Genomic DNA, 27,327 nt, shown 5'->3' on the forward strand with positions numbered 1-27,327 from the left:
ACTGCACTGAATTATAGTGCGATTTCATGAACTGAGAATTTGAACGGAGGGCACCTTCCAATGGCAAGAAACGATTACAAACATTAACATTAATTCACATAAAGTGAAATTCGATTATGCCGGTCCGATCATACGGATTCTTTGAATGGATCGTTTATTAGAGGTCACAATAATGGAATCAGAATCAGGTCCACAACTCTTCGTGAGTCTTTACATGATGGTTCCTACTTGGAGTCGAGGACCCTGTCCATACCTCCATACATTTACATAAACGTTAGCCAGTTCTCCGCAACCTCCTTGGAGAGAGAGATTCAAAGCGACACGTGTGCTCCAAGGTATCGCTTGTCCTCAAAGAAGTCAATAAACTGAATGGCGTCGTTAAACTCCGCAGCCCCTCACTGAAAATTCTCGATTATCGAGTTTAATGACGGAAGGCCACACCACGTGTGTTGTGCGAAGTAAAAAAAATTGTTAAAGTGTCTAATTTGATACCAACTGATGAACATTTTTGTTGTACGCGCATCACATATTGCATGACTGGGGTAATTTTTGAAGTCGATGTATGAAAGGAAGACGAAAAACAAACAACCTTTCAATTTTTTAACGAAATTGAGAAAACTAAGGTAGAAATACTTAACTATAGAGGGTGAAATTTGTAAGCAAATAATGGCAATGGGTAACAAGGCCAAGCATAGACGCGAAAAATGTCTAAGCAGAACTTGAAAACAACTAGTACAATAAATCCAGCACACAGTCGACGGAATAACTCCAAGCTGCCCTATTCGGCTTCTCTCGAGATCGCTTCAGACGCACACGGACTGGAGACACGCATGCGTGCTCACTCAACTCGAGCAAGGAGGACGAGCTCAATGGAGTGAGTGACCATTGAGAGTAACGTTGTGATGAAGCAGCCAGCAGTAGACACGTCGATCATGCTCCTCCACGCTAGTTAGGGTAGCTAGGGAATCATGGATGGCTCCAGAGATGACGAGGTCAGTTGCACCAAGCAGACGCACCGGCGTGCCTTAATCAACAGGAGAAAGTCAGCATCAGGTCACAGGTACTGCCCGCTAGGGCGTAACAGGGAGAAGGCTGTTATGGACGACAGAGCAGACCTGAGGTAAGGCATAAGCATACCTCGTCATCAAGAAAGCATTGGATACCTGGCTGAGCTGGATCTGTTCAAGTGGAAACGTTTGCAGTACAGTTAGGCAAGCGAATCCTTTTAATTCTATTTCACACCAATAATTTTGAACCACGCAAAACCAAATTAACATGAGAGCTTGAATTGACCGGACATCACGAGACAAATACTAGCAAAAAGGACAATGACAAGTTCAAAATTATAGCAGTAGTTTACCAGTGCCAAGATATTATAGTAGTTTACCTGTGCCAAGATTTTATAGTAGTTTACCGGTGCCAAGATATTACAGTAGTTTACCTGTGCCAATATTTTATAGTAGTTTATCGGTGCCAAGATTTTATAGTAGTTTACCAGTGTCAAGATATTATAGTAGTTTACCTGTGCCAATATTTTATAGTAGTTTACCGGTGCCAAGAATTACAGTGGTTTAACTGTGCCAAGATTTTATAGTAGTTTATTGGTGCCAAGATTTTATAGTAGTTTACCGGTGCCAAGATTTTATAGTAGTTTACCGGTGCCAAGGTTTTATATTAGTTAACCGGTGTCAAGATTTTATAGTAGTTTACCGGTGTCAAAATTTTATAGTAGTTTACCGGTTATAATATTTTATAGTAGTTTACCGGTGTCAAGATTTTAGAGCAATGCTTACTGGTTTGAGAAGGAGAATATTTTTAAATTTGTTTTCATATTGTAGAGTGATCTTTATGCATTTTTTGGACTAATTTAAAAAATTATATAGCTTTTTTCCTATCATGAAAGACTTGCCTTTAAAAAATTTTGATATACTATGGATTCATTTTTATTGCGTTAACGTGTAGTAAATACATAACATACAACGCTATTCGGGTATAATATGGATAGTATTATAAATTTGTGTTGCACAATTAGCCGAAGTCTCTGTAGAAACACTTTCTTTTCCCCTTGCTACTTTTTGGTGTTTTCTGTGTGATATTTTCTTATATTCTCCCTTTGCAACATCCAATAATATTCTGCATCATCTTTGCATTCCATTAATCTTAATATATGCGCTTAATTTCTAAATTATTTTAATGGAAATGTTTTCCTTATTCCTCACTTAAACCACCAAGATTTTCTGCATGCAAATGTGTCCACAAGCTATAGTTGGGTTAAGGAAATGGTCACTTACACTTATGTTACAGCCAAAGATTTTGTTGTATTGTAACCATTCAGCAACCAGAATTTGGTAGATCATGGCTTTTCGGTTTTCAAGGAAGCCTGTTACAACTCGTTTAAATGAATTCCAGGCATTCTTATCTTTCATTTTCATTTTTGTGACAAAGGTTTCATCTTCTAAAAGTTTTCTAATGTCAGGCCCAAGATAGACTACACTTCCTCTTTCAGCTTAGCATCGGAAAGACCAGGAAACTCGGAAAGACCAGCCCAATTTGATTTGAAGTGGCAGAAGTAAGATATTTTTGGGATCGGCTAAGTTTTGTTTCTGAACATTTCAACTCTGGGATTAAGATCGTTTCTGATTGGCTACGTCTGCCTGACACAGTGTACGTTGTTTATTGTCACGGTCATTCCATTCACCGAGGAGACAAGGAAACTTTGGTACCCACTTTGTTGACCTAGTAATATGGAAATAATCTTGAAATTCCCACAAGTCTTCCATTTATGGCCATTGTAGCTGAGCTTATTATATAAGAATAAAGTAAAAATATAATAGAAAATATAAGAGAACGCTAAGAATTAACTAGAAGAAAATATAATCAAAACACGTTCATAAATAATAATGTCACTAGATTGCTTGAATCGCAGATTCACTATAAATTAAAAAGCGAAGAAAACTCCACAAAAATTCAGCATATCGCTATTGAAAACGTTTAGGAGACCAGCTCCAGCGTCAGTTCGACAAATCTAGAACACAAATACAGTCAGAAAATTAATAAAGTTAGTTTGGAGTCAAAAGAAAAAACACAGAAGTTAAAAAACTATATTTACAGGCAAATGGCAGACTAATAAATTAAATGCCTATCTATTCACATAGGCTGCATTTAAACTAGGCTTCTCTTTAAAAATATACAATGATTCCAAAATACGCAGATCGGAAGCACCAGAACTATAAGCTAAAACCTTAAAGTCAGTGGCGGACACTGGAACGTTGCTCTGTTCGGCGTGAGTGCGCACAGCCGAATGAAGATTTCTCCGCTTTTAAATTTCTAACGTTCATAAATATCGTATTTACAAACACTGTTTAGTAACCTGTTCACAATAAAAAATCCATGATTTAAACTAATTCAACCACTTATAAAGGCTATAATCACGGAAAATTTTACGCATCCTGAAGCTGGAAATACATGAAAATAGGCTATTTTAAAGTGGAATTTGTAATTTATCTGAGTGTGATTTTTTTCACTATTTACACCGTAATCGGCGCAAAAATACTAGTAAAGACATTAGTTAAAAATTAAACATTTTTTCACCGCAGACCTGTGTAATCTGAAAAGCTGATTCGCTTGTCTTCGGGACTCGGTAAGTAGTGAGGATTGAATTAAAGGGGTATTGAAGCTTGGCGAAGCGGGAGAATGAGTTGGCGGGACTATGGCGAGAAATCAGTTCTAAGTCCTTACACACGAAGTTGCTACTCTCCAGCGTAAAGTCTTCGTAAGGTGATAACGGATCCGGCATGAATTTTGAACAACGGGCGGTTTTCAGATGGATGGAGAAGTTGCCAGCGGTCGGCTAGAGCTAATTGGCTTGGGCCGGCGGCTGGCCAATTTGGGTACACTCTTCTCGTTCAGCTATTGCCCCTCGGACGTCAGTGACTCCAAGGACCCTCGTGCGATGACAGCTGAGTAATTTACGGCGTGCTGTCCCTCATTCCTTCCACCACACCTTCATCGAGCTGTTATTACGTAATCCGGATTTTCAGTCCACGTGTGAGCATGATCGTTTTTAAGAAGTCAAAGGTGACAAATATCTGCAACAAGGAGGCAGATAAGTAAATATCGGGTTTACTTACCAGTGGACAGTAAATAGTGAAAACAATAGACATCTCATAAATGTAAATATATTTTACAATTAGTGAACATTATTGTGAAAAATTCTATTTGATGATAACCGTTTTATTATAAAGTTTAATTCTTTTTATTGCTACACATAGATTGTAAATAAATAACTGGATAGACACTAAAATTAAAATTGTTATCTCATTTGCGAGTTGAGTTAAGGTGAACCTAATAAGTGAAGGAATCCCACAGCAACCAACCAAGCCTGTCCGAGGTGTCGCAGCTCTTAATATCCCTATTGGTACGCGCCAAGTGTGGCATGCCGTTTAGCGAGACATCCTTACTGTTAGTGTGTAAAATCAAAAGGTATCATCCAACCATCATGATTTAATTTAATAGCTTAAAGGTTCCTTTGAGAATTTCCGACGGGACTTCAAATTTGAATTTTAAATAAATTCTATTAATTGAATATTGCCTAAATTCATTCCTAAATTTTCGAGCACACGCAGCCGTTTCGTATGTTTACTCTCTGTCTTTCTTGCTTAATAACTATTAAAAAAAAAGGAATTTCGTTTGTACACGTCCATCGTCCTCGCAAGGGTCCAAAGCTAGCAATGTCACAGCAGCTGGCCGTTAATTCTAAAACCTTATCGGCAACATCTTTACTCCTTCACTCGCCTAAATGTCTCGCAAGTGTCCATTGCTAACGTTCTCTAAGCTAGGACGCGGCGACAGTCATCTCATCCACCTTGTCAGAGACAACTTTACTCCGTCTTGCGGATGCCTCCCAGCAACTTCATATTGTTTCTTTTCGTGGATTCTAAGTGGGAGTGGAGGCGTCTACCATTTGAGCACGGAACCCAGCAGGCATCTGACGTTGAAACAACGTTGATTATTGGTTGATTTCAGGTTGAAATGTTGAACAACCAAAATTAAACGTCATATCAACGTCGAAATCTGACCAACACTAGAAGGAACGTAAAACAACCTTATTCCAACGTTGAAATAACGTCGATATTGATACGTTGAATTTATACAAATTTTTAAACGTTGAATCAATGTTGATATCAGGTTGAGATGCTGAACAACCCAAATTATACGTCCAATCAACGTCGAAATCTGATCAAAACTAGAACGGATGTAAAACAATCTTATTTCAACGTGGAAATAACGTCGATACTGGTACGTTGAATGTTTACTAATTTTTAAACGTTGAATCAATGTTTATTTCAGGTTGAAATGCTGAACAACCAAAATTAAACGTCTGATCAACGTCGAAATCTGATCAAACTAGAACGGACGTAAAACAACCTTATTTCAACATTGAAACAACGTCGATATTGATACGTTGAATTCTTACTAATTTTTAAACGTTGAATCAATGTTGATTTCAGGTTGAAATGCTGAACAACCAAAATTAAACGTCCGATCAACGTCGAAATCTGATCAAAACTGAAACGGAAAACATTGATTCAACGTTGCATTGAAACGTCAGTACGACGTTTCATGAGAGACGTTGCTTCAATTTTCATTCTAAACCTATTTTCACCCCGATCTCAATGTCGTAATGCGTAGTTGTTTCAACGTCGATTCAACCATAGAATTCAACGTTGCAGCAACGTCGTAGTAGCAACATCGATTCAACGATGCATTGTAACGTCAGTACGACGTTGCACGAAAGATGTTGCTTCAATTTTCATTTTAAACCTCCTTTCACCCCGATATCAATGTCGTAATGTGTAGTTGATTCAACGTCGATTCAACCATAAAATTCAACGTTGCAGCAACGTCGTAGTAGCAACATTGATTCAACGTTGAATTGTAACGTCAGTACGACGTTTCATGAAAGATGTTGCTTCAATTTTCATTCTAAACCTCCTTTCACCCCGATCTCAATGTCGTAATGCGTAGTTGATTCAACGTTGATTCAACCACCGAATGCCTGCTGGGAAGGAGCCACTGCAGACCATGATGGTGCTACCGCAAATGTATTGGACTAACTCGTTTGGAGAACTTTGGACCCCGCACGAAGAGCAGTATGAAGTCAATATGGAGTAGCAGTACGAAGCTGCCCAGGGATCGGGGGACCAGCTATCAAGGTCACTGAACTAACCGGTTCTGCATTTATGGATGGAAGCTACTAGAACTAAAGCGCAGTGTTCGTGTGCTCGAGTACGCTTGTTTAAAATGCTCTGTCCCTCCACTGAAAGTTAGGAACACCAGTTGTACCTAAAAATTACCTGGTAAACTGGAAGTCTTGTCTCTATATTGTGCTTCTATATAATGCTATATACTTGATGTCTTGTCTCCAGCAGTTCCTAGCCTGGCTGTCTCACCCAAATCTAGTAGTCCCTTTTTTTACGATAGCTAAGATGGCTTGCCTCGGATTTAAATAATTGTTTTCCATGTTAAAACGACCGTTTATTCATTTTGTGCAGTTGGAGCTCTGAGTTCCTGTTGGAAACTGGCGAATTATCCGAAGTTCCGGAGATTCGTCCATTCATAGCTACTGTTATCCTTGGCTCACAGGACGCAACTCAGGGTACTATCGGTTAATGAATAAATTACATTCAATTATTCTCTGTCCAATTGTCCAGTCACATTGAGCAGCAGGGATGTTCTCGAAGAAGATCGCACGACCACGCTCCTCATCCCTAAGGAAATTGGATGGCGAGTGAGCTATCTTTGGGTGAGCTAGCTTTGGCGTTATAGAAAATCAATTATTCTCTATGAAGATGCCAACCTTAAAGTTAATGTTTCGCCTAGTCTCGTGCACTAGGAAATAATTCATGGTATTATCATGCTACGTAGTGGTCGTAAGTGGTGCAAACACCATAGTAAATACTGACCACAATAAGTCTGATTTCATTCTAATCAGACAAAATCACAAGAACCAAACTGACAAAATACAACAATCGAAGAAGTACGTTTAACTGGCGAGCGATAGCAGTGTTCAAGAGACAACTTCTAGGAAAGTGAACAGTCGCGCAGCGGCAGCGCTGACGTAGCTCACACAGTGAGCGCCTATAGCAAGTTGCACCGTTGTATCGGCGTTTTCTTCTTGCCGATGTACACGTAAGGAGTTAGCTTTACGAAGAAGAATATTTCAATAACAATAATTAGAAAAGGTACAAGTTGAAGCAAGCTTATAGGACCGATTATTCTTTTATTACATCTTTTAAATTTAATTGATTAGTAAGGATATGACATGGTTCGCCTTGAGACAAACCATACACTCGACGAGCCCCTTATATATACTTAGAGATTGATAAACTCTTTCCGAGCATCTGACGCTGAAAATTTTCATAAAGACCGTAATGAAGTTGCTATTACTAAAATTGAAAAAAAAACTTCTCCGGGAACCAAATACTCAAAAATAGTTCAACCCCCAATAGATATGATCGATAAAAAATAGTTTTCTTGTTTTTTCATTGAGGATTGTTTCGAATCTTGACAGATCAGTGAATATATATAATATAATTTGCTATATGTCGCTATTGCGCAGTCTCTGGTCCCACTCAGGACACCAGGGAGATCAAGTCGTCGGACGACGTCAGCGCTCGACGGTCCCTTGATTGTACTTTATAGCTCGACCAAAACCATCGAATATTCTAGAGCTCTCTTGCTGCAACACGCGTCACTATATAATGCAATTAAGGCTTGTAATCTCCAAATCCCATTTTTCTGCTTATTGCCTCGTGCCTTCGACCAGGCTGTCTCTAACTGGAGTCATTTTAATTGCTACTTTATTGTGGTATTTCGAAATTCTCCTTTTAAGTCAACTAAAGATGCAAAATTGCTCGAATATAAGCTTTTAACTTGAAACATTAGGTACAACGAAATGAACTTATTTCAATTGCAATTCATTAACACACTTTTTCAAAGGACAAAATTGAATGTTTTTAAATAGTTTTTGAGTTTACTTGGCTTCCAGGAAAAAGAAATCAAAATTTACATTTGGCGGAGAAAAGCATTCTAGCTTGAATTACGAGTTGTAGTTTCTAGTATGCGAACTTACATTTCTAGGTGGAGGATATCCAAATTTACATTTCAAAATAGAGGGCATCCGAGTTTACGTTTCTTGGTTGAGTGATTGAGTTTAATTATACATGAGGAGCAGATTGGGTATTTTCTGGACGGTCACAGAAAGATTAACTTCCGACTTATGCGCCACTACCTTCAAAGAAATGTTTCAATGACTGCTGTTTGGTGTGTATAAGTGTCCCTGACTGTTTCTTTATTACGGTCTAGCATTGAGTAATGACATATATTTGATTATTGAGATACAGAGATACTTCACAAAAATTAAATTTAGCAAACATTTTTGCATGAAAGAGAATTTTAACTCATTTGATGTGTGAAGATGATATTTTAAAGTAAATTTTACTTCTAAATTTCCCACTAATTTTAAATTTTTCATTCCAAATTCTATGATTTTAACCAAAAAATTTTCCATTTTGACAAGCATATATTATTGATGAAATCATTTACTCGAATCCACACTCGAAATATCCACCCCGTTAGTGCGAGTGAACTTTTTACCGACGACTGACATTATCAGATTAAACCGGTCTACCACTATCACAACATTAGATGTGCAAAACTAGCTAGTTTTGACGCCTTTACTGCTTCGGCTCTCGTCTTGGGAGACTTTTTAACACTGGAATGTTAGTGCTATCTGCAGATTGCGCATTTGCCATCCCAACAATTGAAAATTTAAATATTTCCTGATTTTAAATGGAGCAGTACAAGTTTAAAGCCACCAATTTATGCCCTATAACACGCGCACATTTCCTTTTGTGGCCCGTCTGCTTCAGCCAGACACATTATGCGGCTACCTACGAACACCTATGAAAAGACCATATAGTAAATATTGCCGCAAAACAGGCTCTTAGCTGGGCCTCTTCACCTTGGGATGTCATGATGGGTATATATAAACATATTTTTCTCGAATAGTACAGTTGACTGCATTGCTATAGTCGTTTTATAATACGGCTGACTGACTTCCCGATCAAATGCTACGGTCGGGATATTATTCGAAAAGAATGAAACCACCGCAGAAACTCTAACATCTTACGGGTTTACTTCATTGTTGGTAACAAACTTTTCCTTGAATATAAATGTAGTTTGTATCAGTAAGTTATATTGAGGTTGAATGTAAATTTGAAAATACACTGTTAGAAAAAAACGGTGAAAAAACGGTCCCACTGGCGTTCTATAGGTGGCCGATCGCCCCGTGAAAATAAACAGTTTCGCCGTTTTTATCAGATGCTTTACGGATTTCTAGTGTTAAATTAGAATAAAAACGGCGACGCGGTGTTTCTTTTCACGTGCCGACCGGCCACTGAAACGCCGGTAATACCGTTAACGGTAATTTTTCTAACAGTGTACGGTTAGTTCTTTAACTGAAGCCCTCGATCATAAAATCTTAATCTTTTTATTTTCGCCGGATGCACGCCTGTGAATAGGCTATGTTGCAGAAAAACTTTTGGCAACCTTATTATTTGTTATTTGTTATTGAGTATAAATGACAGGAGATCTATATCATGCTGTATAATGTTGGAATCACCGAGACACAAAAAACTCGACCTGCATGATCTTCTGATATTCTTCAATTAAAATTAATGTATTGCTATATTATTAATAATATTATTAATACTTTAATTAATATTAATATTATAAACAATCCACGTGCTGTTATAACTGATATTCCTCGTAGCACAGTTAAAGTAGGAGACTGAGTCTTGAATCTTCCCCAAGAGAGCAAAATGAACTTTGAACTTCCGCTATGTTAATTAGAAAAATAAATATATTATTTAAATAATACATTTCTACAAATTATTTACCTCAATTCGTAACAATTAACATATCCTCATTTAATGACGCACATCAGGACCTACCACAATATGCGTCCGCTTGGGCTTAACACCTCACAATACTCAATCAACGCACACCTTCCGCATTCCAACTTCCATAAATTCTAACCGAAATTATCAACGGACAAATTCACACCAATATATTAATTCCAAGTGAAATTACTCATGTCCCGCAAGATAATGTTAAAAAGATATACATGCTTGGTAAAACAACTTGCCCCCAACAAGTGTAACTGGCACAGTGCGCTTTAAAAATCGAGCTATCTTTATTTAAGAACAATATTTACAACATATCATACATATTTTTTACGTTAACACCACTGCTTACTTAACTCATTTAGTGTTGTTCATTAAAATGAAACATACGCGAGACTGTAGTATTGCATTTCTAACTCTGATCTTACCTATTCACATCGAAACTCTAAGTTTGTGCACGCGAATATAAACTCGGTGCAATGGACAAAATTGTAATATGCAGCGTAAGCTTTATTTAACAGCCTAACCGATTGCAAATTTGGATATTCTCTGACCGGCCCCTGCAATTTCGTCACTATACTATACATACTGTATTTGAGCTACTAATGGGTATAAGACTTCGATCCTATCCGAAGCTTCTTCGATCATTACCATCTATTTCATAACTCGTCATCAATAATCTGCCCCAGTCCTGCCTGCAGTTTGCCAATAATATGTGAACATGGTGAAAGTTTCTACATATACCGTACGTGTAGATACAAATCTGTTCGGTCGTCTCTGTCATTAACATCTGCTCACGAAACAATATCCGTGACATCTTCAAACACATGCTTCTGCTGTTCTCAGCGTAAACAAATTAGCGATCTGCTCTTCTTGAACGAGCATTGACAGATAGCCACAACAGAAAGCCACCCAAAGAAGTGTCACTTTCGTCATTAGTGTTATTCTCTGTAACTAGAGACAGGTGTTCGACACATTCATTAATAGCTTTATTCTCATCCTCCAATTCTTTACTTGAATATCAACGCTCTATACTCTCCAGCAATATCTCATCGTTGACAAAACTCAACACTTCTTTCAGCATCATTTGCTTCTTATATGACTTCACTAGCAACATGACCCTTACTCGCAAACGTTAAGTAGCTAACACGTAAATTATAAGAAAAAACTCAACAAAAAAATTATCAAACAGAGAAACATGATGCCGACTAACTTCAGTAATACTCTGTGAAATAAATGCACGCTACTTCTCGTATCCTGTTCAACGTGGTTCCTATCATCGCTTAAATAGCATCACAATGTCGGTAGTACTTACAAACTCATTATCAGACACGCAATTGGCATCCGCACAATCAAAATCCAGTTCGGGGTTGGCAGACTTTTCTCTACGCCCCTACGCCAGCAAATAATCGGGTGAACCAAACTGGCCTCTCATTTTTTATGACGAGCCTCAATGACAGTTGCATCACCAGATATTTCATATAACTCACCCCATTACTCTAAAATTTAGTAACCTTATAGGGCGCATAAAATTTTCTCCCTAGTTTATAATGCAATTTATTCCCAATTTGTTTATTTTTCACTGTGCTTCCTTTTAGTTATTTCGAATAATAAGAAATTATTATGAGCATCCTAGCTTCTATGATTCCACACAGTTGATGACGCCAAATGGAAGCGTGTCAAATGGAAGCGTGAATATCAATGGAAGCGTGTCAAGAACCATTATACAATAACTGCACGAGGTAAGATGACATCACAAGATTCAGGATTACCTTGAACAACATTCTTAACAAACTCACTAAATATTATTGTCTGTTTCGAGCGTTCTCTGCGCCCTTCCCGGAGCTCTGGATCTTGTGGAGAAAACGTGGCAATCAAATATTCTAGGCTGGGCTATTTTCAACTGAATATTCGGAAAGATTCTCACTGTCTGCAAATAAATATCACTTCGTTACAGTTTTATACATGCGAGACTACATCGTAGCCCCTAAAATTTCAAAACTTCTCACTAAAAATTATTAACAATTCTAAATATTTATTTTTTTCACAAGGTTTTGCCATATTTCGGAGTGAGCACTTCAACATATTTTTAGAAGTGAGTTCTCCGCTACGATGTTCGTCATCTAGCATGCGTTGATTTTAATGTATAATGACCGGTCGTATGCAAAAAACTGAACAATAAACCTGTGATGAAGCGCTAGTTCAACCGTGCGCGCTCTCCAGCCCAAGCCTGAAATGCCCTTGGAAACGGTGGCCCCTTCAAGGCCATCTGGACGGAGTTGTTATGGGTTTGCAAGTCTGTTTAAAACCAAAAAAAACTTTCCATTGGTAACGTTCAACCTGAATTTTCAGTATTCCAACGTTACCATAGAAACTACATTCAAACTTGATGAGATTATCATAATCTAAGCGTGATGTCGGTTAGTTGTCGAACAACCTCTGCTAACCTATGAAAAGACAAACAAAGCAAGGGTGGGCAATGACCAACGGTTATCGTCAAGGGCAGTATAAATTGCATTGTTTACAGTCTTTAATACTCTGCTTAAGACTGCTCTTTAATACTCTTACAGTATTCAATTTTACAGTACGTTGTTTACAGTCATAGAGTCAGAAAACCTCTCGATACATTCACCAAAACGTTTGCCGGCTCTCCGCAGTCACCTTGGTAGGAGAGATTTAAAGCGACACATGTTCTCAGAGCCCTAGCGTGTCCTCTAAGGAGACATTAGACCAGGCAGACCCACACTGAATATTCTCGAAGGTCGAGTTAAGTTATGGAGTGACACGCCATATCTGCATTGCGGTGATGCGAAGTCAAAAAACTGTTAACGTTTCTAATTTGAGGCTAATTTAAAGCGTGCATTGGTGGCGAATCATGTTGATACACTCGTACCGAGTGTTGGTAGCCACTGTACTCGTCAACAGTAACAACTGCGCTGGTTAGTGTGGCTGGCGACCATTGTACATAATATACAGGTTAAACGGTTTGTAACAACTGTACTGGTTAGCATGGTCGGTAGTCACTGTCAGGGTTGCCAGAAGGTCTTTTTTTCTGGACAAATTCCGGGATTTAGATTTTCTCAATTGCATTGGCCGGCTAAAATTTACGACAGGGGTACTTCCTAATTGAATTTTAAAAACTGAAAAAAAAATTTGAATTTATACAGCGGAACCTACAACATACTAGTATATATTGCGTTATAGGCCTTTTTGGCCTTTTTGTGGGCGGACTTGGCGGTTTATAAGGCCATCTAGCAACCTTGTTCAGTTGTTCTGTACTGGAATGTCCATCACATTGAGCAGTGCAGATGTTCGCGGAGAAGATCGCAACAGTACGCGCCTCGTCCCTGATGAAACGGATTGCAGTCTATGGATGAAAGATTTTATCAGGACGGAATTCATTCTTAACGCCATCATTTAAGAATAATAAGAGTGGACAAGATTCGGCAGAAATGTAAAACAGTGATTGTTGTGTAACCAACATTGAAATTAATTATTGCCTAGAGTCGCGTCCAATAGGAAACAAATAATTCATTTCGTTATGATGCTTTGAAGGATTGATCGCAGGTTCAGCATCGTAATATTGTAGAGGAGAGAAATATCATGTTTATAGATGTACTTTATGTTGCTGCATTTTAGCCACACAAATCAGAAGTCCGCCCAAAGTTGCCGGATTGAGCTGAAATACGAAATAGCATTCAGTCCTGATTTCATACGGTCTGCGCCACCACAATGATTAGAATTGGTGTGTATGTATGTGGTACTGTGTACTCAGTCATTTGATATCTTAAAAGTACCAGCAATACAGTTCTTTATTACATAGCAGGTATGTGACTTGAAATTTATCCGTGTGAAGTTTAACTTGTATAGAATAAATGTTGCGTGTTTGTTAGGTTTAGTGAGCATTTTTAATCATGAACCACTTGTAAAATATCAGTATTTTTTTCATCTCTCATCCAGTGAGATCTACGAAGTCTGAACTTACGGTTTTAACTCTTGCACATGCACTGTTGATTATCCTCGTTGTCATAATGTGAGGGAAATTTACTTTCTCCTTCGGATTTCAGTTATGTTAAATCCCTTTTTCGTCGTATATTATATTGCTGTCGGTAGGGTTGGCAAACATGTCATAGTCTGTTGTGACGTTACCGGGCAGAAGCTCTTATTAATAGCTGCCATTTGGCTGGAGCGAGCCTATTGTCACTGTTGACGGGTGTATCCGTAGCGTTATATTAGGTGGGTATCAGTGCATTTACATTTTACTTATTCGTTCAGGTGTTTGAATTATATAATTTGGCAGTGTGTTCATGTTGATGTTATACGAAGTTGCTCCCTAGTATTATTGTTAGTGATAGTCTTGCTGACGATCAGTGTTCGGCAGGACCGACTTCTTGCCCCGCCAGCAAATACAGCTCCTATTTATGCCGTCCCTACGGTACTTCGCAACTTCAGTACCTAGCGCTGCACCAGTCGAGTCTCAACCCGCGTTCAATATACCGTCCGTCATTGCTGTGCACCATCATTCCAGTGCCCCATCGTGCTGTGCACCATCATCACAATGCCACATCGTGCTGTGCACCATCATCACAATGCCACATCGTGCTGTGCACCATCATCACAATGCCACATAGTGCTGTGCACCATCATCACCATGCCACATCGTGCTGTGCACCATCATAACAATGATGGTGCACAGCACGATGTGCTGTGCTGTGCTGTGCTGTGCTGTGCTGTGCTGTGCACCATCATAACAATGATGCACCACCACCATCATAACAATGCCACATCGTGCTGTGCACCATTATCACAATGCCACATCGTGTTGTGCACCACCATTGCAGTGCCCCATTGCTGCTGCGCACCACCATTGCCGTGCACTCCACCCTTCCATTACAGCGCACCATCATTGCCGTACACCTATATTGCTCATTGCTGTCTATCATCTACCCATGCTTATTGCCGTAGTTGTCCTGACCTAGCTTTACTAGAACTTGTTCACCACTTTATCATGTCAGTATTTGATTAGTGCGTTTTGTTCAATAAATACTAGTTTATTTTGCTTTTATTTCTCCCCGGTTGAGGATAGGTGGCAGCATTGGGTTAAGTTTTCAAATCTAATTGGACTTGTCCTCGCTTGAACCTTACACATAATGACAGCTTGATGTACGAGGTATGTTTTTAGCGCATTTTCTCATTTATGGAAAAAATGTACTATTGTGCTCGCCATGTCCGTCTGTCTGTCTGTCTGTCTGTCTGTCTGTCCGTTTGTCTGTCCGTCTGTCCGTCCGTCCGTGACCTCAAGTTTTCGTCGACGAGAAAATGTGCTCTCTGTCACTAACTGTAGTGAGTACTGAGTTATATTTTTTTATATATCAATATCGTTTTGGAATTAAAAAAATACGTGCAATGATATCGCAATAATTTTACTTTTACATGAAAGCTTGTGCCTTAATCTACTTTTCTACATAATTTCCGTGAATATTGAAGCACTTGTCATAACGTAGCACCAGTTTTTGAATATCCTCCTGATAAAATTCGGCCGCCTGACTTGTTAACCACTGCATCACAATTTTTTTTATTTCGTTGTCGTCTTGAAGACGCCGACCCCCCAGATGTTTCTTCAAGTGCATTGTTATGCATCACACTACACTCTTCATTTGTGATGCGGTGGTTAACAAGGCAGGCGGCAGAATTTTATCAGGAGGGTATTCAAAAACAGGTGCCACGTTATGACATGTGTCTCAATATTCACGGAAATTATGTAGAAAAGTAGATTAAGGTAGGTACAGGCTTTCATGTAAAAATAAAATTATTGCAATATCTTTGCAGGTCTTTTTGTAATTTCAAACGGTACTGACATAAAAACATGCCTCGTACATACCAGCACCACCAGAGTAAATATTGACCACAATGCGTCTGATTTCAATCCAATCCGACGAGGTTAAAAATTCAAACTGGCAAGTTACAACACTCTAAGAGCGATAGCTCTTACTGGCAAGTTACAACACTGTTCAGCGATAGCAGGGTTTAAGAGGCAAGGTAACCTGAACAGTCGCGCTGCGGTGGCGTCGCGCATCCCTAGATATGCTAGAGCCTCGTAAGTTGCATCGATTTGTGGGCGATATCTTCCTGCCGATGTTCACGGGAAGTCAGCTTGCACGAGCAATACATTTTTCATCATATAAATTGAGAAATAGCAATCAGCATTCAAGTTAAAGCAGGCTTATTGGGGACATTGATTTTTTATTACAACATTTAAATAAAATGAGGAAAGGATATGCCCTGATTCGCTTTGAGATAACCCATGCAAACCATGAACTACTTGCATAGTTAAAGCTTGGTATACATATAAGTATTTGACGCTGAAATTTCTCACACAAATTGTTTACAAATTAATACATATAATATCAAACCCTCCAGTAGCAGACACAAAAATAATTTAACTCTAGATAAGTACGGTTGAAAAAATATTTTTCTCGTTGTTTAATTATTGAGAGTTGTTTCGCATCTTGACAGATCAGAGAATAAATTGACATGCGCAGTCTCTGGTCCCACGACGTCAGCGCTCGACGGTCCCTTGATTGTACATTATAGCTCGACCAGAACCATCGAATATTCTATAGCTCGCTTACTGCAACACGCGTCACTATATAATGCAATTTGAGCCCGCAATCGCGATTCCTGTGTTACGTAAAGCATGATTCATTTCCAGACAAACATTGGACTTGTAATGCGCTGTAAACATTTTAAATATTTTTTACGCAAATTATCTTAGTAAACAAGTTATCTACGTCAGAGAAAATCTTTTGAGTACGACTATTTTTAGCTTGTATTTTTAAATTAGTTTAAAAGTCTTGCTTTGAGTTGGAATGTTTAATCTTGGTTAGTTCGAGTGATAATCAGACCGATATCAAGTAGGCTCTTTTTTGTCTGAAAAGAAAAAAGAATGATGAAACTGACTGATGGATAGTGCTAAATTTCTGTAATTTTGTTGTGCAGAAGGAGAATTATTTCATATTTGAAGAGATGTGATCAGAATTTGAGAGATCGCTCTTGAATGACGACGATCAAGTTGCCTATCACTTTCTCTGTGCAAACTGCATTAAAAAATCCTAATGTAATTTTAGTGTCTCAGATTTCAAATATCAAGTAATTTTGAAGAAAAAAATTCGAGTTTGTCGATTTTCCTACTCGTATAGCCTTCGTATTGGAATTATCATATTTTTATGTTAACTCGTGCGTAGAGTATATGCATAAATTAGCCTGTTCATGAGCCAAAAAATGCTCACAAAGGGCAAAACTTTGAGTACTGAATTACTATTATTTCGAAACTACTTCGAGTCACTTTGCAGAACCATTCATTTTGCTGCGAAATGTTTTTATGTTTTCATGTTCATGACCGAATTCGGATTGGCAATTTTTATTCAATGAAAAATGTGATATATGAAGTAACACTTTTATTTTAGCGAATGAATCTAAATTCAATATTTTCAGGGGATACTTTCCCAGCAAATTTTTCTTCTATATCAGAAATGAATATTTTCCCATAGTGCACGACGATAACTAAAACAATTTTAAGTTCGCCTATATTATAATGCGCACCACTGGTGATTAACGTATAGCACCAGTGATACGAGTACCTCAGTGTTGAACAACTGCTCTAAAAAACGTATTTGAAGTGAGAGAAAAATTATTATATTCACTTTTCCTGACCCTCAGGAATATATAAGCAAGGTTTCTCATCGTTAGGTGAAACCAGTCTATCATTCATCGGATGGCTTCCCAATTCAAGAATTAATGATAATTTGTGTTCTGGAAAAAAAAGGCTGAACAAGTAGTATCTCCTTTATGCGATCGTTGACGTTATAAGTAGGTATCGTACAAGTATGAGTTTATAAGTAGTATCGTTCCACCGTGACTCGGTTAATGGAGATTTGAGTCGAGAATTATAGGCGCAGTCTTCTCGCCGCGCCTGTCGGCAGCTTCGTTTGTTGCATCGGATTTTTTATTTTTGTCCTCACTTTTATTCCTCGTTGTTTTAGGTAAACCATAGCAACAGGCATCAGTAACGAGTTTCAAATGTTGGAAAATTTCCGTTTCTTGTCTCCCAGTTAAGGAAGGGCATAGGAATTCTTTCGACTTCAAACAGATCCTGCTTAATTTAGCCGCCGTGGAAACTGAATCGAAACAAAGGCATGCCTCCTGATAGCCGGCGGAGTACGTACGAGAATCTCGTATCATCTGACTTTGAATCGTAAAGAAGAACCTCTATAGGCTTTGTCTAGTAAATTACGACGCTGCTGTCAGCAAATTTGGAAAAAAAAAATAATTATATCGCATTCTGCCGGACCAGTACGAGGGGGAGGGGGCGATAGCTCGCTAAAACGTGGAGTGCCCCGGCAAATTGTTCTTAAATTTAGCCACCATCTCGCACCGCAAACCGGTTGCCCATGTGGACTTTCCAGCACCAGGCGCCTCTCTGGCGACGAGCTATGATTCAATTAAACTTGAAGAGCAAAAGAGTTAAATTAGGCCAACATACACGTGTCTAAAAACATGATTGAGTGAAGAAACGTTTTCAACTCGCCCTCCACCCCCCCCCCATTTTACCCTCTTATCCATCAACCCTCGAGAGAGGTCTCGCAATTATTGACCGAGGCAGTTTGCTGACTCGTGGACTGAGGCCTTTTGCTGACTACGCTACTGAGGCATTTAGTTGACTCCTGGACTGAGGAATTTTACTGACTACTAGACTGAGGCATTTAGCTTACTCCTGGACTGCGCAGTTTGCTGACTACTGGGCTGATGAGGCAGTTTGCTGACTCCTGGACTGAGGCAGTTTGCTGACTTTTGGACTGAGGCAGTTTTATGACTCCTGGACTGAGGCAGTTTTCTGACTCTTAGACTGAGGCCGTTTGCTGACTCGTGGACTGATTGAGGCAATTTGCTGACTACTGGACCGAGGCAGTTTGCTGACACCTGGATTGCGGCAGTTTGCTGTCAACTGCACTGAATAAGTTTGCAGAATTGTGAAGTACATGCAGGATTTTACATACTATTATACTGCCGTGTACTGTAAACTTCTGGTATGCTGAAGCTTGCTGATTCGAGGAATGCAGCAGTTTGCAGACCAATAGATTACAGCGGCCCTGCAGACTTCTGCACTATACGGAAGCATGCAGACTCACGGACTGCAGCAGTTAACAGACTTATGAGCTCCAGAAATTCACAGACATATGAATGACAATAGTTTACAGCTAAAGCAACCTATTTTTTTCTGCCTTTTGTTTTCAAGAGTATGCGACAGATGCAATTTAAGGGGAGCGTCTACCCTAAAATTTATCTCGGCTATTTACGAACGGATCACTCTGAAACTTGGTACACATATGTAAAACAGAATTCTAAGACATTTTTGTTCGTGTGAATTTTTCGAAAAAAATGAAAGAAAACGTGAAATTCTTAGAAAACGGCCAAAAAAGGGGGTACCGTAGAAATCTATCTCCTCCTAGGATTTTCAAGCTACCACATCGAGACACATATCATTCGATGCGTAAAGACCAAATCTAAAACTGATGGCAGCGGTTTTTTGGATTTCTAATTTTTGTGGGTGTGGGAGCATTTTTCGTGAATTTTTCGAAAAATTTTCGATTTTCCCCCCCGCCACCCCCCTTTTTGCGGAATAAAATCCAAACTATAACGAAATTAGAAAAAAGCCTGCCATCCGTTCTAGATAATTTTGTTGCGCATCGAATGGTATATGTCTCATTGTTGTAGCTTTAAAACTCTAGGAGGAGATAGGTTTTCCGTGACAATAAGTGTGAATGTTGAGGAGAGCCCGACAAAGTCCCGAGCGCACTGCAATAGGCGCTCAATGTAGCATAGATACCAAACTAAACGTTTCTGGATCTTGATTCCACTCAAGGATGATGGGAGCAACTACATGCACATCTCTCCGTACAACGCCCGGAGGCACACTGAGTCAGACCTCATAAAAACACTGTATTTGTAGAGCTGGGGCAGCGAATTATCTCCTATCTATTACTGAAAGAACTCCCCCACCCGCCCCCCTTTCATGAAGTGTCGTGTACGTAAAAATCAACGTACAGAGATGGTAGTGGTACCGTTGGATAGGCCAGAATGTCAGCTTTAAGATGAGACTAAACATGTAACTGCAGCACAACTCAAGTAGACACTATATTTAAAGAGCTCAGCAGCTAATTAGTTCCTATCTAATTACTTAATGAACTCCCCCACCCGCCCCCCTTTCATGAAATGCCGTGAAATCATAAATCAACGTAGAGAGATGGCAGTGGTACCGTTGGATAGGGCAGAATGTCAGCTTTAAAATGAGTATAAAAACCGAAAAAGTGGAAATTTTTAATTTTAGAGTAGACGCTCCCCTTAATATCATTATTTCAATTTGTAAACATATAATGAAACTTGAATAACCTATCGATAACTCCATTTCTAGACCTAAAATAAAACATGCTTTTAAAAATTACTTTTTAATGACAACAATTCTAATGAATCCAGTGTCTCTGATGTTACACATGTACAATAAATTTCCAATTTTAATTTCAAATATTTCAAATAAAGAAATTTTTGTCATTTTTTTATTATTTAAAAAAATTCCTTATGAATATATATATTTTTAATTTTAAAAATTATTTATTCTGCCGATTGATTCATACATTGTCCTCGACTTTAAGTAAGTGTGCAAAATTTCAGATCGATTGGACATGTAGAAGTGTGGTAAATATCAATTATAAGATTGGTAGCAGACAAACAAACAAGCAACAAGAAGTGAAGGTAAAGAGAACTGTTGTAAATAGTGAGGTTTCAGATGTCTGAATTGCAAAGAAAGTGTTACTTCAAATTGAGTTATCACCTATAGTTAGATTACAAGTTGCTCATAAAGCTGTATCTCTAGAAATCGAGATATTAGAAGGTATTTTAACTCAAATAAATAAAAATAATATAATACACGTTTTAGGTACTATGCAACGAGGCTTATGCTTAAGTAATCCTTGGATGTAACTTTTCTTTAAACCAGTTTCATGTTTATTACTTCAAACAAGTTTGTTCATAACTTCTATATGCATGACTTAATTTGGATGGGTATCCTTCATTTAGGCAGCAAAAAAACTATGCATTTTTTATTTTTCATCTCTCAACAAGAGAAGGTCAAGTAGGCAGGTCTGCAATAATAGGAGGAGCAGGAAACCTCCTCCCTGGGATCCGGGCAGCCAATGAGCTTCAAGGCCAGACTCCCCTCGAGTATAAAAGCGACGTCGCACCTGCAGTGCCATCTGACTGCAGGAGCGTCTCATCAGGTGAGGTTCATGTCTTTTGTCGGGGCCTTGCTGCGCTAGGACACCAGAGAGCCTGCAACAAATTCCAGTCTTTAATGTTTTTTGCTGTACGATATATTAACAAATCTTAACGAAATTTTATAGAACTGATTTCAAATGCAGTATGTATTGCTCACCTGCGACCAATGCGCAAATTTTAACTGTAAATTATAAAACTTTGGCAGCAATTTGCTTATTCAAGGGTTTATTTTTTCAGCCATGGCAGGAAAGCTCGTTTTCTCGTTCGCACTCGTGCTGCTGGCCGCCTCAGCAGCCACGGCTCGTCGTGCACATGCCAACGATTTCGTCAACTCATACTACTCGAGGCAGAAGGTGAGTGCCTCTACCTAGTGAGTACTCCAGGCAGAAGTTGAGTGTCATATTTTCCCCTATAGCAATTTTCCGTTCGACCGCCAATGAATATTATAATGACAAGCGTCAATACAATTTCTTTCTATATGCATAATTATAATCTCCTTATTGAATAACACTCCACATAACCCTACGTATGTGCCAGGTGATGGAATCATGCCTGGGTCGTCAGTATGTCCGCGACGAGAACACTAAGATCAGCGCTGCTCGCGAGGCCTGCCGCGCGCTGCCTCCCCGCGCCCTCATCGGTACGCCTAATGTCCCTGGCGACTTCAACTACGAACACACCGATGACGTAAGTCTTCATTGAATTTATTTGACTGTCATTTTTAAATATGTATTATAATTTATCTCTTAATACTCTGTCCTTGATTGCCTGTTAATTTATAAGCTCAATTTAACGTTTAATTTCCCGCATTTAATATTGTCAGGCATTCTACAACAATGCGGTTGGACTTTTAATATTTTTGATGAGGTTTTCATTGAACTTCGTCTCAATAAGGCTAGAAATCTTTACATCTTAACAATATTAATATATAAACTTATCTATATTTTAATGGCAAGATGTTTCGTATAGAAATTTTGAAACGATGTGCATGCTTGTTTCCATACATGATGGTAAATTAAATGTTCAACTCAATAAAATCAACTAAAATTTTTTGGAAACATTTGTGAGAAACATCGTTAATTAAATAGTCGTATAAACTCACAATAAAAAGGGTTAAATTTGAATGTTAGTGAAATATTTATCAATTAACATTAATAAACAAAGAGAGGTCAAATGATATTTTTAAAAATATTAATTTATATGGTATTTATACTTATAAATATGGAGGCAACAAATAGAAATAAGGTTTAATAAGAGCTTGTTTTGTTCTCAGCACCTGCTGGAGAAGCCGTACTTCACCCAGGAGATGGTGCGCTACCTCAGTGAGAGGATGATGGCTAAGACCTCGAACGCCACTTGCGTCCTCAGACAACTGGGATACGTGAGTGAGACAGACACTGACATGGCGATATACATCGCGTTATAAATGATATTGATGAATGTACGCGATTTACTCTATGAACTTTTTTCGAGAGGATACGTGAGCGCGAAATGCTTGATACAGTAATTACTACCGAACATACGCGGCCCTTATAGATCTCAAAATTTAATCATCTGACATTAACAATGGACGTTGGTTAGATAGACCTTATCTCACGACTGCAGTACGTAAGTAGATGGTTAACCTAAATTAACATATTTTTTTGTATTCTCGAAAAATATTGAAAATTTGAGTATATATCTTCATCCTAAAAGTGGATTATGAAACGAAGGAGTGCTTTCTTCAAATTGCAGAAAATCATACGCATACTTCATATATAGCTACTTTGTTCTTGAATCAGACTGAAATCGGCAGCAGCCTTCAACTTAACGTGTGGAAGTTGCTTCACAATCTTTTCAAATTAAAATTAAATTTAATAATCGCTCAAATAAGTCATGAATTTCATAATATCTACATAAAGAAATAAGTATAATGTTGTGTTTGACTATTAATTGGTTTCTTTTATTATTATAGAATTTCATAATATTAATGCTTCACAATGGGTTGCATTTAGTACAGTACAGCACATATATTTTGAAATGGGGCGTTTGATACTCTACATTAGTGGAGTAATAGATATGAATTTCCATTTTTTCTGCCATTGATCACATTTTAAAAAATGGTCTAATAAATAAAATGATTTGTGCACAACATATATGCGAAAGTCTTCATAGACTTTGTTACCAAATCTCACAACTTATTGTTAATTTCAAAAATGCAGATGGATGAGAACGATCATATTCTCTATGAGAATATCGTCTCCAATATCAACGCCCTGTCCGTTAATGATGCCGAGTTGAAGGCAGACCTCATCGCTGGCGTCAACGACTGCAAAGCCATGGCTGTAAGTATCAAACCATGGTCCTGTTGATGCATCCAAATCCAGCCGAATCACTTGTTTACAAAATGTATGTATTTCATGTAATAAGATATTGATTGATATTTGAATACTTCATATTTGTCCCTTTTCATAGGAATGCCTGCCGCTGACCAAGATCGCGTACCCCCTGACTGCTGCTCTGATGCGCTGGTCCACTTGGTCCAAGTGCAAGGTCAGCATGGTCTACCAGTCGTGTATCAAGAAGGACCTTAGGGCCAACGCTCAGGAATTCGAGCTCCAGGGGCTCGGAAACTTCCTCTCCGACTACTCTGACTCCGCTAAGATGTACGCAGTTGTCTGGGCCAGGACTGTGCTCGACCAGGGATCTGATTTCCTGTGGTAAAAATCCCCCTCGAAAAAATCAACTGCCTTCTATATCCCCATTCGATTGATGAGTAATGATAAAATTGAAAAGTGGCCTGTCAGAGAATAATAGCTGCCTTATGGTTAAAAATATTGTTGTCAAAGTTAATGAAATAAATGGACATGTGATGATTTACTACAATTGCACCATAAAACACGCAAGAGACTACAAATAAAAATAAAATTTGTCATTGAATTTCATTTTCTCTTTATACGTACGAGTTCCGTAACAATTTTTCACCTGATTGGCCTTATTTGAGTTTTTATGTTCATCATCGAAAGATAAGTAGGATAATCTGATCAATTAAGTTGAGAATTTACCCAGAATTTCGATGCGCAGATAATACTAAGAAATTCACTTTATCTTCAACATTTGTTATAACGCTTCAGTGAACAGCTCCATCATCAGTTTAAAAAATTCAGGTTGAAAGGTATAATCAGTACAGCAACAAATTTTTCTGGATATAAATTGAAACCTAAATTGGCCAATAAGAGCAGAAACAATATACACCAGTTTATTAATGTTTCTACGTGGACAATAACTAGGCCGTTGTTCAGACGAGGTCTCCGTTTACAAGTATGCACCTATCGAGCCGGAATTTTACTTAGATCTGAAAATATACATATTTTTTATTACGGAGTCAAGACACATCGCCAAACTATTTCTATTGAAACCTTATAATTCATTTGATGCATTTTAAAACATCACTGATTTAGAATTATTTTGCAATATTTTAGCATTCAGATTTCTAACGTAACACGACCAAAATTTTTTTCCAATTTGCAAGGTGGTTTTTTGCTCAATATATAAGGGCCTGAAATACTCTTCTTTAGTGTTCATAACTATAATCTAACTAATATTATGATCGCTTGAAAGACAATTTGACAACGGGATCCCAATACCATTTGATAAAATAATCTAGATTTAGTTTCTTCCACATTAAATGTTTTTCACGTATACGTGTTCACGGCAGTGGGACAAAGAGAGCTAGAAGCCTAAGAGAAAGGTAGTTTGAATCTGATAGATCGATGACTATACAGTATACCCTCAACTTTTTCTATATGTTCATTGAATAATTTCTGTTTAAATCATATGATACCAATTTAAATTATGGCCAACTTATGAAAAATATAAAAATTTATGCAGCAGATAACAAAGACAGCAGGTTTATTTGATCACACTGTTGCCGATGTTCGTTAAAATTGCTATCAAAATGCAATTTTCATTTGTTCTGGATGTGGATAGAAACAAAAATAAATAGATTTGATTTATTACTTGATTATATTTTATTACTCCTACAACGATACTCTACGCGGATTTCATTAATAAAGAATGAAAACCTGCATCATGCGTTTCTAACATTCTATTCCGATGGTAATTAACATGTATGAAAAACTATACGTAACTGCAGTATTCATGCGCAAGTCCATGGAGCTTTTGTAATACACCGAATATATCGTCAGAATATGTTCGTAGACAGCATTCTATCAGCAATCAGTGTGAGTATTCGGCTAGAAAACGAAAAGGCCTTCTTAAATGGTATCACGAATGATTGAACGCATGGACGAACATCATGATACTTTCTAGACGGTTACTTTTGCACAGGGAACATTGGTCGTTCAGTTTGCGCATTGGTTGTAACCTTGGTCAAACAGGCATTGCGTTCTATGAGTCGAAAATAAATAGTCAAAGTAGGAAACATTTAAAATTCAAAGACTCGCGACCTGCCACCCCAAGCTAAGTGAAGTGAAGGAGAGAAAAGTCTCTGTCGTTCATAGAATGTAATGTGTCTCCAACTCCTTTAAATTACAATAAATTTGTAATCTATTAATAGCTTCAAACTATTCCAAACAAGTCGTGTTTTTCAAGCAAAGTCTTCTACAACCCACAAAAATTAAAGAGTTCTAGAAAACAGGCAAGAATGATTGACGTTTCAAGGCTAATGATAGTACAGACCAACCAATTATTTTTAACCATAAAATAAACTAAAGTTCATAGTTTTTATGTAGATTGATGGAAATTACGTGGGTATAAATCAAATGAAACTTTTCAATTTGATCTAACTCCAGAGACACGCGCTAAATAGATTAAAAAATATATCTCAGCTGACTCACTGCAGTGGGTGACAGAGAGCGTATTTTCTCGTCGAGGAAAACATGGTCACCGACGGACAGAGAGACGGACAGACGGACATGACGAGCACAACAGGGCATTTTTTCCATAAATGAGAAAATGCGCTAAAAACAATCGCGGTACACGCGATTATCGGTCAATAAAGATAATTAGGATTTATTAAAGATTTTTATTTGATTGAAAGGTACTTTTGCTAGTTAACGTTCTGATACATATTACAAATCAATCGAATAAATCATCTAACCTTATATCAATTCTTTAGTCACCTACTGATGATACAGATAATTAAATTCTAAGGAGCATTCATTTGCCCAATTTCTTCCCCAGGCTTGAAAATTAGCAAAAATTCTGAAATTTCATCATACGAACGGGATTCCTAAATTAAAAAGTTGGTATCTAAAGCAGCGATGACTTTCAGTTAAAGCCTAACGTGTTTCAAAGTGTACGAACTGCACTGAAAAGTTTTTATTTTAAGGAATTGCTTAATATTCTCCTTATCCAACCTCTTTACAGAATAGCTTGAGTTATGAAAATGATTCGACAATAAATGAATAATTCATTCTACATGTCGACACACCTATAGATACTTTTTTGACAGAAGACTATATATGCATGGATTTCTCATTTTCTAAAATGGATTAAAATCGCATTAAAATATGAAGTAGGTTTAAAGCACTTAATCTTTTCTTCGAGCCAGAAGTCGCGACCTATAGCAACAACATGAACAACAACTTAGAATAACACTTGATTGCATTGCATGAAGAACTGCAACTATTGCTCAGGCACTAATTTCAGTTGAACGAAAAACCATTCAATGGCTTATTAATAGACAAAAAATTCGTACAATGGCTAAATAGTACACATATATTCGATGAACACTGACATCATTGAAGTGTTATGTTAAACCGGAGATCACGCTATAATTCTGGGCTAGTGCATAGGGGTACGCACACAGTGAAAGCAAGTTTGCCCGCGCGGGCAACCTGCTCCAACCTGCCACAAGAATGAACATAGGATAATAATGTAAGTGTTCACAGTGAAAACCTGTACGAATAGGCTTCTGTATGCTATGGTTTCAGGCGCCAGCCTGAGCAGGTAACCAGCACGCTGGCAACCTGCTTTCACTGTGTGCGTTCCCTAAAGCTTGTCTTGTGGGCTTATGCATGTCCAT

The 27,327-nt window shown here is 38.1% G+C and overlaps 1 protein-coding gene across 1 annotated transcript; it reads left to right on the forward strand.

The window, feature by feature from the left end:
- The first annotated feature begins 21,102 nt into the window (after nt 1–21,102).
- On the forward strand, nt 21,103–24,211 carry LOC108673699. The gene is made up of 6 exons (XM_018161564.2): nt 21,103–21,301; nt 21,537–21,652; nt 21,837–21,986; nt 22,573–22,680; nt 23,501–23,623; nt 23,754–24,211. The coding sequence occupies exons 2-6, from the start codon at nt 21,539–21,541 to the stop codon at nt 24,000–24,002; spliced, it is 744 nt and encodes a 247-aa protein (XP_018017053.1). The 5' UTR covers nt 21,103–21,301; nt 21,537–21,538; the 3' UTR covers nt 24,003–24,211.
- The last annotated feature ends 3,116 nt before the right edge of the window (nt 24,212–27,327 follow it).

This window comes from Hyalella azteca, unplaced genomic scaffold (genome assembly GCF_000764305.2).
Source record: "Hyalella azteca isolate HAZT.00-mixed unplaced genomic scaffold, Hazt_2.0.2 contig385, whole genome shotgun sequence".
Classification (NCBI taxonomy): Eukaryota; Metazoa; Arthropoda; class Malacostraca; order Amphipoda; family Hyalellidae; genus Hyalella; species Hyalella azteca.